The following is a 13995-nucleotide window of genomic DNA, read 5'->3' as shown; positions in this document are numbered from 1 at the left end:
ATTGTTCTAAATCACTATGAAATTGATGTTTTGATTAAAAAAAAGAACTTTTATTCATTAAGGATGCATGCATTTGAGAAAAAGTACAGTAAAGCATTTATAATGTTATAAGTATATATATTTTAAATTATGTATTTAAATTTTCTGTTCATTAAAGAATCCTCCACTTTAAGCAATTAAAATGTTACAGACTTTAGATTCATTCATCCATACTGTTTTTATTATTATAATTTACCATCCAATATATATGTATTTTTCCATTTCACCCTTTTTAGCCAGTGTTACATGCTGCTTTTTCTTTATAACATTTCAAAAGGTCTGCAGCATCACACATTTGAGTACTGTTAATTTAAGCAGAGCAAATTTTAAAATTATAATTAATTAAAAAAAAGAAATAATTCTTTTTATATGTATGTGTACACATATATTTAGCAGATTATGTTTTTATATTTTAAATTTACATTTGGTATATACTGTATATTCTATATCGCTTTGCTGTATATAAGTGAACACTGATAATTTACCACTGACAGTTGAACAAGCATTTCAGTGAAAGCGAGAAGTCATTAATGTTTATAAGTTTTAATTCAATCCATATCAGATGACATAGTTTAGCATGAGGAAAGCAATTTACTTTGACTATTCTGTTTTTTTCAAATACAGTCACAAGAAATAGGTGTATTATGTACAATTAAAAACATGGCTGCTCTAACTTACTTGTGCCCTTTTCCTAGACATATAAATGGCAGATACATGGTGGAATCATGCCATTGTTACACATATTCTGGTGGCCCTGTTTGGAATGGGCTCATGGATCTCTGTGAACTCATTATGGGTTGAGTTGCCAGTTGTTGTAGGTGTTCTACCTGAAGGTAAATTGTGTTTTAATAAAACTTGTTTAATCTACCTAATAGATGCTGTATTTATCCAGATAATTTTAGAACTTCAAACATGTCATTTCTTTACAGAGTGGAACTTGCCAGCCTATCTTTCAGTGCTGATTGCATTTGGGAATCTGGGTCCAGTGGCTGTGACTTTAACCCACCACTTTTCTCCAGGATGGCTGAATGAACGCTTGGTCATCCACATCATACAAGTGCTAGCAGTGGTTGCAGCTGCATTTCTTGCTCTCTTTTGGTCTCAGGTGGTCACAGTCGCTGGAGAGCCAAGATCTGTCCCGTTCATGCTGCTTACTTTTATCCTGTCATTTGTCTGCTGTACTTCCAACGTCACCTTCTTACCATTCATGTTCCGTTACCCCCCACAATACATCCGGACGTTCTTTGTCGGACAGGGTCTTTGCGCACTCTTTCCCTGTGTGGTCGCTTTGGGTCAGGGTGTAGGGAAACTAGAGTGCGTTGAGACGGCCAACGGCACAGAGCCCCACTATCTTAAAGAAAATTTCCCTGCCCAAAACTTCTTCTGGTTCTTGTCTGTGATGCTGGCAGTTTCGGCCCTCTGTTTTTTCAGTCTGACAAACAGAGTGGTCACTTCGACTGCAGCAGAGGAAATTCCAAAGACTGAACAGGAAACAGTGAGAACGGAGGAAGAGACACACCCTTTACAAAACGGAGGTTCCCCAGTTTCTGAGGAACAAGTTGAAGTTGAAAAACAGGCACCTGTTGTGGCCTTCTGGACGTCACGCAATATATACCTGCTCCTGTTGCTGGGAATATCCAATGCTTTGACCAACGGTGTGCTGCCGTCCGTGCAGAGTTTCTCCTGTCTGCCTTATGGCACCATGACCTTTCACCTCTCTGTTGTCTTGGGCAACATTGCAAACCCTCTGGCCTGCTTTGTGGCCATGTTTTTCCTACTTAGGTAAGCGAGTTAAAGTTCTTGATGACTCTTTTATGTGCATAGTGGCCCTGCTAATTTAAATCACAGGTGTCCAGTCCTGTTCCTGGAAGGCCACTGTCCAGGAGAGTTTAGCGCCAACCCTAATTACGCACACCTGAACCAGCTAATCAAGGCCTTGCCTTACTAGGCATATTGTAAACTTCCAGGCAGGTGTGTTGAGGCAAGTTGGAGCTAAACTCTGCAGGACAGTGGCCCTAATTTAAATTCTGCTCATGTACAATTAGTACAAATCACATCATTGTGTTGTGTAAGTGTTATTAATTTAGTTTAATTTTTAGAATTGAAATGGATGGTTTCATTATAGGTCCAGCATTGGTCTTGGAATGGTGTCACTGGGAGGCTGTATTTTTGCTGCCCATCTCATGGCCTTGGCTGCGCTGAGTCCCTGTCCACCACTTTTAGGAAGTCAGTCTGGAGTTGCTCTAGTGGTTAGTAACTGCATGTCATTACTGAGTGGAAGAGGAACTAAGAACGAATCTCTCGAAATGTTAAAAGTGCTGTTTACTACACCACTGAACTACGACGTGCAAAAGTGGTGCAACTGTTTAGCGATTTCGCCCCACTCCGTTTCATTATTGTATCATCTCTAAAGATTTGAGAAAGTTATGAGTAAGATAATTAAGATGCTTGAAAGATAATTATTGAGAAAAGGGGTCATTATAGCAATATTTCAAAGAAAAAAATCAGTTGGAGTCAAAATCCTCTTATTTTAATAGTTGTGTACAGTGGAAGTCTATGGGGCAACTGCTATAAAATTATACTTGCATTATAAATGCATTAAACATTTAATATAATAATTAATTTTACTTAGAAATATTAACTTTATTATAATATTTTAAAATATTTTCTAGGGTAAATGACCATGCCACAGATGCTGCTCAATAGACCTTAACCTCTGTTTTACTCTAATTATTGATTTACATTTCAAAAATAATTAATGAAAATAAGGCACCCGTTCAGTCACCACACATAGTACACACATTATCTGTAAATACAGTATAAAAATAATTCTATTAAACTATATGGAGAATAGAACCCATTTATTCTCATCAGGTTTAGTTTTTTAACAGAAGCCTGTAATTCTTTCTTCATTCAGATCATATCCTGGATCATCTTCACCGGCTTGTTCTCTTACCTGAAGGTTGTAGTTGGGACTCTGCTTCACGAAGCAGGGCATGCAGCTTTGCTTTGGTGTGGAGTCTTCATCCAGGCTGGCTCTCTCATTGGAGCTCTCACGATGTTCCCTTTAGTCAGTGTGTACCAGGTCTTCCAGCGAGCCCAGGACTGCACAGACAACTGCAGTTAATATTACAGCACTTGATTTTACACTCACTCTATGCCTTTATACAACAGGTATCACTTCTAATCTAACATGGAAAAAGATGGTAAACCTGATGCCTTCACAGGACATTTCAAGTTAATGGCAATGCAAAAAAAGAGCTACACTTGATCACATTGCTTATCTTTGTGTTACCCGATGGCACATTGAGAATGTAAATAATATGTGGTTGATACATTTGAGTCACTTTAAATGTGTGTGTGAACACCTTGACCTTGATCTAGATTAAGTGAGAAGTGTTTTCATGCACCAAGACAAGACATCTGTGTTTGGATATCAGAGCAAGTCTGATTTCATAATGGAAAACCTTGGTATCAGCATGTCAGCAATTGTTTAGACCAGAAATCACAAGTCAGCGATCTATAACTACAATATAAACTATCCAGTAAGTAGACTTATACTGTCTATACAGTAGTAGTATTATACACAGTATTTTGTTTATTGCTGGTCATTGTTGATGAATACAAATCAGGTAAGTTATATTGTTCCTAACTGGAAAAACTGCTTTCTATGACTCCAAAATGAAATTGTGTTTTGACGACCACAAGCAAAAAAATGTGTATCGTCACATTCCATTATTTCTTTATATTTAGACACTCAACACTCTGCTGAATATCTGGTTTTGTTTAAGTGTACATTTTTAATTTTAATGTACATACAGGGTCTAAATGTACTTTCGAAAATGTCTAACCTGTCGTATCTTCCATGTTTTACCCGTTTGATTTGGAATATTTTAGATGTGAGGCCAGTATTTTAATGAAGGTTAATCTGATTTTTCAGCTGCTGTTATCTTGCACTTAAATTGTGGTATGTGTCATTTTTGGCATTTAGCACTAATTATTCTTGGCACTAATTGCATAAATTCAGAATAAAAACTGGGTTTAAATCACATTTAGTTTTATAAGAGCTGGAGATGTGTGTTGTGCACTAACTGCATTCCTGACATCTCTAATTAAAGCCTTTATTTAAACTCTGTTAATTAACTGTGCACAGTATTAACATGCTCTTGATACTTTGTCAATGACGATATGAGGGAAAAAAAATCATATTAAAATGCCATGAGGCTTAAAATAATATGGTGTCAGAACTATTATATGCTGTTTTGAATATGTTCACATGTTCTTATGCACTTTTTATGTGCTGTTGTTCTAAGATCTCGGAGCTTTTTGTAGTAAATAAATGGTTCATTTGACAACAAAGAAATGTGAGTGTGGTATGAAAACAAAGTTGTGGGGCTTATTATTATTATTAAACAAACAAAAATAAATAAAAACCTAAAACCTGACCTATAAACTACAGAAATGTAAAAATCTAGCGTTCGTTCTGGCAGGTCACGTTAGTCAATATCGTTAAAGTTCAATAATGTTATGTTGGTTCTGTTCTGTTTACCCTGGGGGGGTTATCGCTGCTCTCCCTGCTCTCATTCATGCTAGGCTGCATGGGTGTGCAGGGAGTTATTGCCCAGAACGGAACCATACCACCAATCCAAACTGTATGCTAATTGTCAATCATCTTTGACGATAGTGGTCCTGACAGAACTAATTCACAAGCTTTTTTTTTTTTTTTAACAGTCATCAGCAGTTATATTAAGTCACTTTTTTACTACATTGTTATATAACATAATGGTATAGTTAAACATTTACTGAAGCTGTGATCTGCTTAGCTAACTTTTGTTACATTTCCTGCCAGAATGTATGGAAGAAAACAGCTCTCATTGCTTTCTGATGATTTTTTTTAATCCCCAAATACGAATGTTAATATTGCATTTTTAATAAATGTATGATTAAAGTTGTTTCTGACCTACATACAAGCATTATAATAAATGATTACAAATGATACATTAATTTTTTTTTTCCTTTATAAAACATCAACAGACAGGTGCCATGGTTGGCTAGAATAGGCACACCCACTCACGCAGAGGATATAAGACATTTCTCTCATTGTACAGGGCTTTGTCTTCATATGATTAGCCTCAGATCATGTGAGTACCTGTCAGTTTTCACATATATCAATCTTTTTTTAATTTTTGTTTTGTAAATTTAAAAAAATGCATTTGTCAAATGTTGCATGCTAGGTAGTGTGTATGATCAGTAAGTTTGTTGCTTATGACAAAAATAATCGCAATTAGGTTTTGTATAACTGCACTGTACTTCATAAAAAGGCAGTTTACTATGACATGGGAAACAAAAAGTAAATGGCAGACTTCAATACTATGACGCACATGATGATAATGATTTTAATATATTCGAGTAATCTTTTACTGTTCTGTATACTGGAACTAGATTATCATATCCATTAACTTTCAGACGGACACAGAGCTAATCATTTAACAGTTAAACACCAATGAAGGTGACAGCCAAAAACAGCATACGTTTAGCTGAGCTTTCAGTGGTGACCAGACGACAAATAATTAAGAGTAACAAATACAACAACAGCAGCTGAAACAGTGAAACAATAAAAAGTAATGCATAAACTGCATGATCTATTCATGTCGCGCAGCAGCATTGCTAGGATGTTATCATCCACTGATTACACGAATATGCTAAAGTTCATCAGAACACGGAATGAATGATGAAAAATGTTTAATTTGCTTCTTTTTTAAATTTCTTACCGTGTTGGATGCATTTTTGGCTGGTAGAAGCATCACTTCTTCATACGTCTTGTCACGTTTTGACAACATTAATTTGAGAAAAGTACGCAAACATTTCCGTTTGTTTTCTCTATTTTCTCTAGAGGTCTGTGAGTGGGTTTATAATAATAATAATAATAATAATCTCCACATTGCTGTACCTCATTTTAACTTGTTTTAACATTTTTATTGTAAATGTAAATATATGAATATAGTTTTATTGCTATGACAGTTTTACATCAGTTGGGCCCATTTTCATGATCTCAACTGTCTCTACAAACACCCTGCTAACTACACTATGATTTGTACTTTGACAGGCTTTCTGCAAATAAGCACAAACTTTCTGACTTTGTTCTTAAAATACATTGGCACGACATTAAAGTATCAGTAAGACAATGCTCCATTTACTGCAGGTGTTACTGAATAACTTCATATTAGCAGATGCGTCTTATCCAAAAAGAGTGTGCACTGACTGAAGAGTCAATCCCCTGGAGCGCTTCTGGATTAAATGTCTTGCTCAAGGACATAATGCTGAGTCTTCTCTGACATTACAGCTGAATAAATAAACTTCACTGCACCAAATTTGGAGTCTAAAGATAAAGTGTTATTTGTACGTCATAGTGGCTCCAAGTAGAACTGCAAAAATAATGTCTGTCATTGAATGAAATTCTCTTGGGTACTAACTGTACACATCGTTTTTCTTTTCTGAAGACATTAAGGTTACTAAGTCTGATTTAAATCAGCATGGCCACATCTATCCTCACCCATGTTTTGGCTGGCCTGTTTGGCATGGGCTCCTGGGTCACCATCTGTGGTCTGTGGGTGGAGCTGCCTCTCATCGTTCCACAGGTACCTGAGGGTTGGTATCTTCCCTCCTACATCTCCGTTATTGTCCAACTGGCCAACATCGGACCTCTGTTTGTCACATTAATGCACCGCTTCCGCCCAGGAATGCTCAACGAGACTGCGGTTATCTATTTTATTGTTGGTTTCGGGATACTGGCAAGCCTTTTACTGGCTTTCTTCTGGAGTGAGACGGTAGTGGTGCAAGGCGTAGAGCGCAGCGTTCCTCTGCTGCTCCTCATCTTCTTCATCTCATTAGTGGACTGCACCTCTTCGGTGACGTTCCTTCCCTTCATGACACAGCTCAAGGCAGAGTATCTCATGACTTATTATGTAGGAGAAGGCCTGAGCGGTCTTGTCCCAGCTTTAGTGGCATTGGTTCAAGGTGTAGGTGTTATGGAATGTGTCAATGCATCTCAAATCCTCAGATCCAATGAAACACATCTTAACGGGTCTGAAAGAGACACTACCTACCTTGTGCCTCACTACCAACCAGCTAACTTTTCAATTGAAGCCTATTTTTTCATCTTGGCGGCTATGATGGTGGTTTGTTTGGTGGCGTTCTTACTTTTGAACTACCATCCAGCTGTGGCCCGAGAGCGTCCCAATAACATAAATGGAAATGAAGATCCTATATCCCGCTGGAAAAACAAGAAATCTGAACAGAAACCAATGATGCGTTCTAAAAAGGCTAGTCAGAAACCCAAGAGAACGTTTGGGACGGGGACGCACACATGGATACAAGTCATATATATCTACATTATGCTAGCATGGGTGACCGCTCTGACTAATACCGGTTTGCCGTCAGTGCAGTCGTACTCATGTTTACCATATGGAGACCAGGCCTATCACTGGTCAGCAACTATGGCGAATATTGCCAATCCTATAGCTTGTTTCATCAGCATGTTTTACACTCAAAGGTGAGCTACATCATGAACAATTGCAATTTAATGCACTAACTGATTTTATAGTGAATTAAATGAACAATAACTACTTTTTACACAGCTTCTTACCAAACAAATAAGTTTGTGGACATGAAATACTGACGTGAGTTTAAAAAAAGATAGATATAGATAGATAGATAGATAGATAGATAGACTGGCTATAAACATACTTACTACTTCTCAACACTTTGTTGCATTCTAAACAGGTCCTTGTTGTTGATGGGAGTTCTCACTTCTATTGGCTCTCTTATTGGATTTTACGTTATGGGCATGGCTGTGTTGAGTCCATGTCCACTGCTAGTTAATGACACCTCTGGAGCCGTCATTATTGTGAGTACTTGGGACCAGTTTGTGTTTATTTCCAATATAAGAAGCATTCGTTTTTTTTGTTGTTGCTTGATCTGTGTTATTGTTTCTTTTTGTATATTCACACGGAGTAATCCTGTGTTTTCAGGTGTTGGCTTGGTTCTTTTTCATCTTCATCCTATCTTATGTAAAAGTGATTGTTGCTGTCATCTTGCGAGATGAGGGCCACGGCGCTCTTGTGTGGTGTGGAGCTGTAGTGCAGTTGGGCTCAATGTTGGGGGCAGTGACTATGTTTCCTTTGGTCAATATATATGACTTTTTCACCTCCGGTGACCCATGTAACACTTATTGTCTATGAGATAAATGTTCTGTAAATAATATTAAAATGAATTATAGAATTAATTTGATGAATTCTTACTTGTGGAGCATATGAAAAAAAATCTATTAGACTTTTAGTCAGAAAGGACATTTGTTTAAAATGAATATAAAAATATTTGAATTGATGTAAAACAACTTTTTTAATGTTGATTATTTTGTATACTATGCAGATGTTTTGCTACGTATGTTAACCATGTTTGTTAAGTGTTTTATGCTGATGTATTTTTTTTTTTATTTGCTTACTTGTCCATTTATTTGTTTTTAACATCCTAATCATGACTTGGTATTTTTAATGCCAGATATGGCAGAATTGTTAAATGTCCACTAGGAGGCGGTAACGATCTACAGTGAATATAACTCATTTAGATTGGTTCTCATACAGGAGCAGTTTTACTAGGTGACCTCAGTAAACTACCTTTTTTTTTTGCTTTAAAATGATTTAAAGTTACCTTATATTTATTTTTTATCAGCAAAATCTGATAAAATGTGTAAGTGACATGCATTGGATTTTCTACTATGGATAATAAGCAGACAGGTCTAAAATGATCTGCAGTGTTAATATTGGGAAATTCATTGTAAACATCTGTTTGAGTTACCTTTAAAATAATAGCAGAGTTGTTAAAAAAAAAAAAGGCTAATAATCCTGCATGCAGAGAAATTCTTTTGCAGCAAGACAGCAGCACTTATTTAGGTTTCTTCACTTTAAAAAAAGTTAATGATTCTACACAATTATTTCAACATATTAACAGCCCTAGTTTCTGTTAATAAAAAACAAAAATACAAGCTCATATTTTTTTAAAAATGTCTTTGCATGGTAGCCTCTAATATTGACTTTGACAATGAGAAGCCTTGAAGTTAGAAAGTTTGAGAACCACTTATATCAGTCTCTCTTCATTACGCTAAGGCAATGAATTGAGTTGATAGGGTCTTAAAAATCGGCAGTGTTAGGGGAGACCAGGGATGAAAGTAACACTTTTTATTTGAGCATCAGTAACTCAGTGGTTGTTTGTGCTATCTCTAAAACGTTGATATATCGTAGCCACATTTGTCTACTACAAATAAAACTAACTTGGACGTGTACTGCATAATCACAGATTATGCGAGTTAATGTCAAATACAAAGAGTTCTGTTGTTACAACCTACCCCACTACTGGGGTGAGTTGTAACAACAAGCTGGGGATAGATGTAACAGTGTGAGGTAATTTACTGAAATAAGACCCACACTTCCAATTTATGCAAGAACTTTATTGAAGAACAAAAAAAGAATCAGTTTTGAATAAAGTGACAAAAACATTATACTGTATTCCTTTTAGGACTTTAAATTTAGCACAAAAAAAATAGCTGTGTGTTTGTGTGAGGTGTGTGTGTGTGTACTGTGTTCCTGTCACATAAAGGTTCAGTCACTAGCTGTGTTGCCTTGTCATCTACCTATTTTTATGTGAATTTTGGAATGCTGGATGGAAATGTCAAGATGCACATAAATTCTACAAATGTGCACAAAAAAATGTATGTGCTCATTTGAGGCGGATAGTGTTTTTATCAAATAAAAAGATATGTGCATAAACTATGATGGAAACACATTTTACATAAAACCCCCAACAAAAACCTCACATGACTTTGCCTCAATAGAGGATGTGATCGGATAACTGGACTCATTGGAATCAACATAAGGAGTTGGTTGTAACATTTTTAATAAACTGTTACAACTATCCCCACCCCAAGCAGCCATAGCTAACTGTTTTAGCATGTGGGTTTTAAGTTAACATGAATGCAAAGTATCAAATTAAACTAGAGAAACAGCTGCTTTAGGTTATGCAAGTCAAAAGATTGTATCTATAACACAATGATTGCTAGGCAAAAAATGATCTTAATGAAAAATATTTCTTTCTTGAAAATCAGTTTTTTTGGTCATAAATTCTACAATGTTGCTCACATTCCTATATATATATATATATTCATATCAGCAGACAATATTCCATACAAAATATCCCCACAAACGTACTTCCTCACCGAGATTTTTGATGGTGTAAACAATTTATTCTGAAGCAATATTTTCAGTGTTCTATACGGAGGTGTTGAAATGTTGAATCAATTCATTCACTTCCAACAGCGCTTAATGGGAGCAGCGTCATAGAGGGCAGAGCGTCACGTTATTTAAAGGGGACGTTAACGCGTTATCGAGTAGCAAATGATTAAATAGCTGCATTCAGCGTCGGCGCCACGGGGGCGGGGCCTGAGGGGGCCCGGCCCGGCGCTATTATTCTTGAATTTTCAAACTGCTAACACTTTGCACTTTGCAGTTTCGAATTATGCCTTTACTGTATGACCAACACTGAGGGAGTAGCCTATTTTATGTTTCAGCTGTTTGATCGCGCCGGCGCCTCAGCGCACACGAAGCTACTGCATTATATGTTATTCAATTGTACATAGGCTATATATCAGATTATTTTATTTACAAGTTTCATGTTTGTGTTTATCCCCCCCCTCGTTGCATCTGAAAATTACTTTCAGAAACTTTTTTTTTCCAAAGCAGTTAGTTTTGGGTAACAAATGGTTTACCGAAACGGCAATAGGGATTTCGCCTAGGGCGTCAAATTGGCTAGAAACGGCCCTGGGCCCATGGCAAACAAAGTAAACATTGCATGACAAGTAAAGGTTAAACGATTGTAGAAATGCTATTTATTTTAAGGTTTTAAAGTGAAATCTTAACATTATGTAGGCCTATTCTTGGAAACGAGCTGGCCGCAGAAATCACACAGAACAGAACGAAATGTTATCATTTCATATGAAGTAAACGAGTAAACAATTTAATAATGCAATTGAAAACAGGTAATTGATATGACAACTAAAAACAACAATAATAATAAAATGAATGCCGCGATTTCAATATTCATAAGGATTCATTTTTAGGTGTCGTCAATTACGTCAGTTGTGTACGTTTAAATGCTGAAAATACGTCAGTATTTGTATATTTAGATGCTGAAAATACGTCAGTATTAGGGTTAGGGTTAGGTTTTTGTGCCTGTAAAAACATAAGTAAATGTACGTTTTATAGAACAACATTTTACGTAAAATACATACGAATTATCATGAGATCACGTCAGCCCAGCAGCCACTTTCATCCCAGGTCTCCCTTATAGATTTACTTCATTGCAATTTCAATAAGATTCATAGTCTTAAGTCTCCTCTGCTTCTTAACTGCTGATATTCTAATAAACGACTACAGATGAGAACAGTCTGGACAGAACAGGCACCATCTTGCTTTGATCCAGCGATCACAGTATCAAGGGAGAGAGGATAACGGGAGGACGAGAGTTACATGTATTAGGATGTGGAGGGACTTCAGGCTCACAGCTCTTCACTCGACAGGACAGTTTTCACACAATGATAACTGAGACCGTTAGCGAAGGCCGCTTGTCTTCCTGGCTCTCTAACAATCCTCACCCAGGCCTACTAATAGAGCGGCTATTTCTGGGCATCCAGATGATCCACCCCACACTGACTGTGCGTTGTCACCATGGCTGTGTGACCGGGGATTCAAACCCATGGAAAATATTCCTGTCTGCCTGGCAGGTGTCACAGGGTGCTTGGCTCAAAGCCTGGATACAACAGCTGCTTCTAGTTTGATCCATTAGTTACTACTCTGGAAGTTCAGGCTCTCCTGTGCACATGGGGAAGAGATCTTGCGCATTTTTCACGATTCCGTTTCAGACGATACTGCCGCATTTTTAATGAGCCGTTGTGACTAGGGTTGAAACTAGATCTGTGAAACGGAACATTCGGTCAGGGTTTTATATTCTTTAAAAGTTTGGACAAAAGTCTTGTCAAATAAATCATCTTTGTTTTTTATTCTCTAAGATTTTTAGGACCAATAAGAACATCTTGAAGTATTTTGTTAATTGATTTTGGTTCAAAACTTAACATCAATTACTAACAGACTGCTGTAGGGGCTTTTAACTTCAATATTTCTCGTAGTGTGCTTATTTGTAAAAGTCAGTTTTGTATTCACTTTATTTTGCGACATGAAAGTAAGCTATTTTCTGTGAATGTGCAACACTTCAGATTCATTTACAACTATATGTAAACAACAACAAAGTGTAGTAAAATGGTAGCGTAACTATTTGCACTACAAACCGATTACTTGATTAATTAAAATAGCCTAATATGATAACTAATACCAGTTTGCAATATCAAGTAGCATAACAGGCCTTTTTTTTGTACAGCTAAAATAACTGGAAGTGAATGACACTGGAAGCCTCGCACATTGAAGTTACAAATAGCTGCATGCAACCACTCTTACATTAAATATAGAGGTGAATAGATACATACCTTGTAGCAGGGGAGTCTAAACAAGTTCCAGGAAGGACAGTATCCTACAAAATTCAGGTCCAAACCTAATTAAACACACCTGAACCACCCAATAAAGCTCTTCAGAATTACTAGAAGCTCTAGATATGTGCCTTGGAGATGTTTGGATCTCTGCAAAAAGGGATTGGACACTCATGCCTTAAATACTTAACTACAAAAAAAGCCATTGAAAATGAATTGCCCTCGAAAAAATGATTACTTCAACATTATCTTTTGTGACAACATTTCCCAGTGGTGGCCAACATATGAAGTCACATTAGAACCTGTCATTAAACAGGCTATTAAAGGTTGTCAGCATCATAATGTAGTTTAGTGTCAGAATTTGGAGCCACCTACAGTTGAGTGAGAGAAATTTACTGTCGTAAATAATTACAGTGGATTGCTGTGGCCGCAAAGCAATCCGCCCTTTAAAGTCCCCCTGTAGTCAAATATTTTATCCCTTAAAACTTATCTTTGATCATCAAAATGACATATTTAAATGTTTTTTCTTGTGAAAATAATTTTCTCATGCCTTAAAATAGCTTGAATGTAACTCTACACCCTTGCCTCATTTACTATACGCGGAACTATGAATATGCAAATTAGTCCCGCCTCCTCTCAGTCACACCAGCTAGCGCCTCCTGATCCACTGAACTGTAGTAAACGCAAAACATTGGCATACACGGATAATGACTGATAAAACTATGTTTTTACTAGCGGACAACTACAGTGAATACTGTAACATTCGTTAAAGTTACTTACTTGACGATGTTGTGTCCTAAAATGCTTTGAAGACTCGCTAATGCAGCCGGCTTTTAAAGACGGCTAATGCAGCCGTTTGTGATTGTTAATTCGCGCCCGCGAGCATACGCGTGTGAAGGGCTACTTTTACACTGTTGCCACGGGTTATAATGCAAGTTAGCGGTTCTAAATTCACATTAAACCACAGCTTCATGGGTTTTTTGCTCTGATTTATTTTTGGTTTTGCGCTGGTATTGGTATATTTTGCATGCTAGTGATAGGAATCGATCCCTTGACGTGATTGGTTATTGGTTTGTGACGTAGCAAACCAAGGGCTGTTTCAAACCATATTTCTGGGTCAGCCTTTGGGGAACTACAGTTTTAAGGAGAAAATACACAGCAATGGTGTTGATTAATAGATTGGCACATGGTTTGTCTAAAAGCATATTAAAAACACCACATAGACAAATAAACAACACAAAAAACTTGATTTTCACTACAGGGGGACTTTAAGCAGAATTTCGTACCTGCTTCCCAAAATTATCCACCTTATTAAATTCGTTTAATGCACAGCTAGCCATTACTCCTTACATAATTAAACGGACCGC

General features: G+C 36.9%; 2 protein-coding genes across 4 annotated transcripts in view; both read left to right on the top strand.

Annotated features, from left to right (window-relative positions):
- Positions 1 to 3632, top strand: part of LOC107697026 (solute carrier family 52, riboflavin transporter, member 2-like) — a 6606-nt gene extending 2974 nt beyond the window's left edge. Inside the window, exons 2-5 of the mRNA XM_016497656.1 lie at positions 735 to 872; positions 969 to 1821; positions 2165 to 2288; positions 2957 to 3632. Of these exons, the coding sequence (XP_016353142.1) occupies positions 743 to 872; positions 969 to 1821; positions 2165 to 2288; positions 2957 to 3166 (1317 nt within the window). The 5' untranslated portion in view covers positions 735 to 742 and the 3' untranslated portion in view covers positions 3167 to 3632. The remainder of the gene's footprint in view (positions 1 to 734; positions 873 to 968; positions 1822 to 2164; positions 2289 to 2956) is intronic.
- Positions 3633 to 5161: 1529 nt separating this feature from the next.
- Positions 5162 to 8279, top strand: slc52a3-2a (solute carrier family 52 member 3-2a). 3 transcript variants are annotated; one of them, XM_016497895.1, is made up of 4 exons: positions 5162 to 5180; positions 6540 to 7591; positions 7822 to 7945; positions 8070 to 8279. In XM_016497895.1, the coding sequence occupies exons 2-4, from the start codon at positions 6573 to 6575 to the stop codon at positions 8277 to 8279; spliced, it is 1353 nt and encodes a 450-aa protein (XP_016353381.1). In that variant the 5' UTR covers positions 5162 to 5180; positions 6540 to 6572. The 3 variants fall into 3 exon arrangements, with proteins under 3 accessions (XP_016353381.1, XP_016353392.1, XP_016353372.1); XM_016497906.1 differs by lacking the exon at positions 5162 to 5180 and adding an exon at positions 6158 to 6215; XM_016497886.1 differs by lacking the exon at positions 5162 to 5180 and having other exon boundaries at positions 6239 to 7591.
- Positions 8280 to 13995: the final 5716 nt, after the last annotated feature.

This window comes from Sinocyclocheilus anshuiensis, unplaced genomic scaffold (genome assembly GCF_001515605.1).
Source record: "Sinocyclocheilus anshuiensis isolate Anshui unplaced genomic scaffold, SAMN03320099.WGS_v1.1 scaffold1038, whole genome shotgun sequence".
NCBI classification, from domain to species: Eukaryota; Metazoa; Chordata; class Actinopteri; order Cypriniformes; family Cyprinidae; genus Sinocyclocheilus; species Sinocyclocheilus anshuiensis.
Note: the sequence above shows the minus strand (reverse complement) of the source record. Positions and strands in the feature narration are given on the sequence as shown.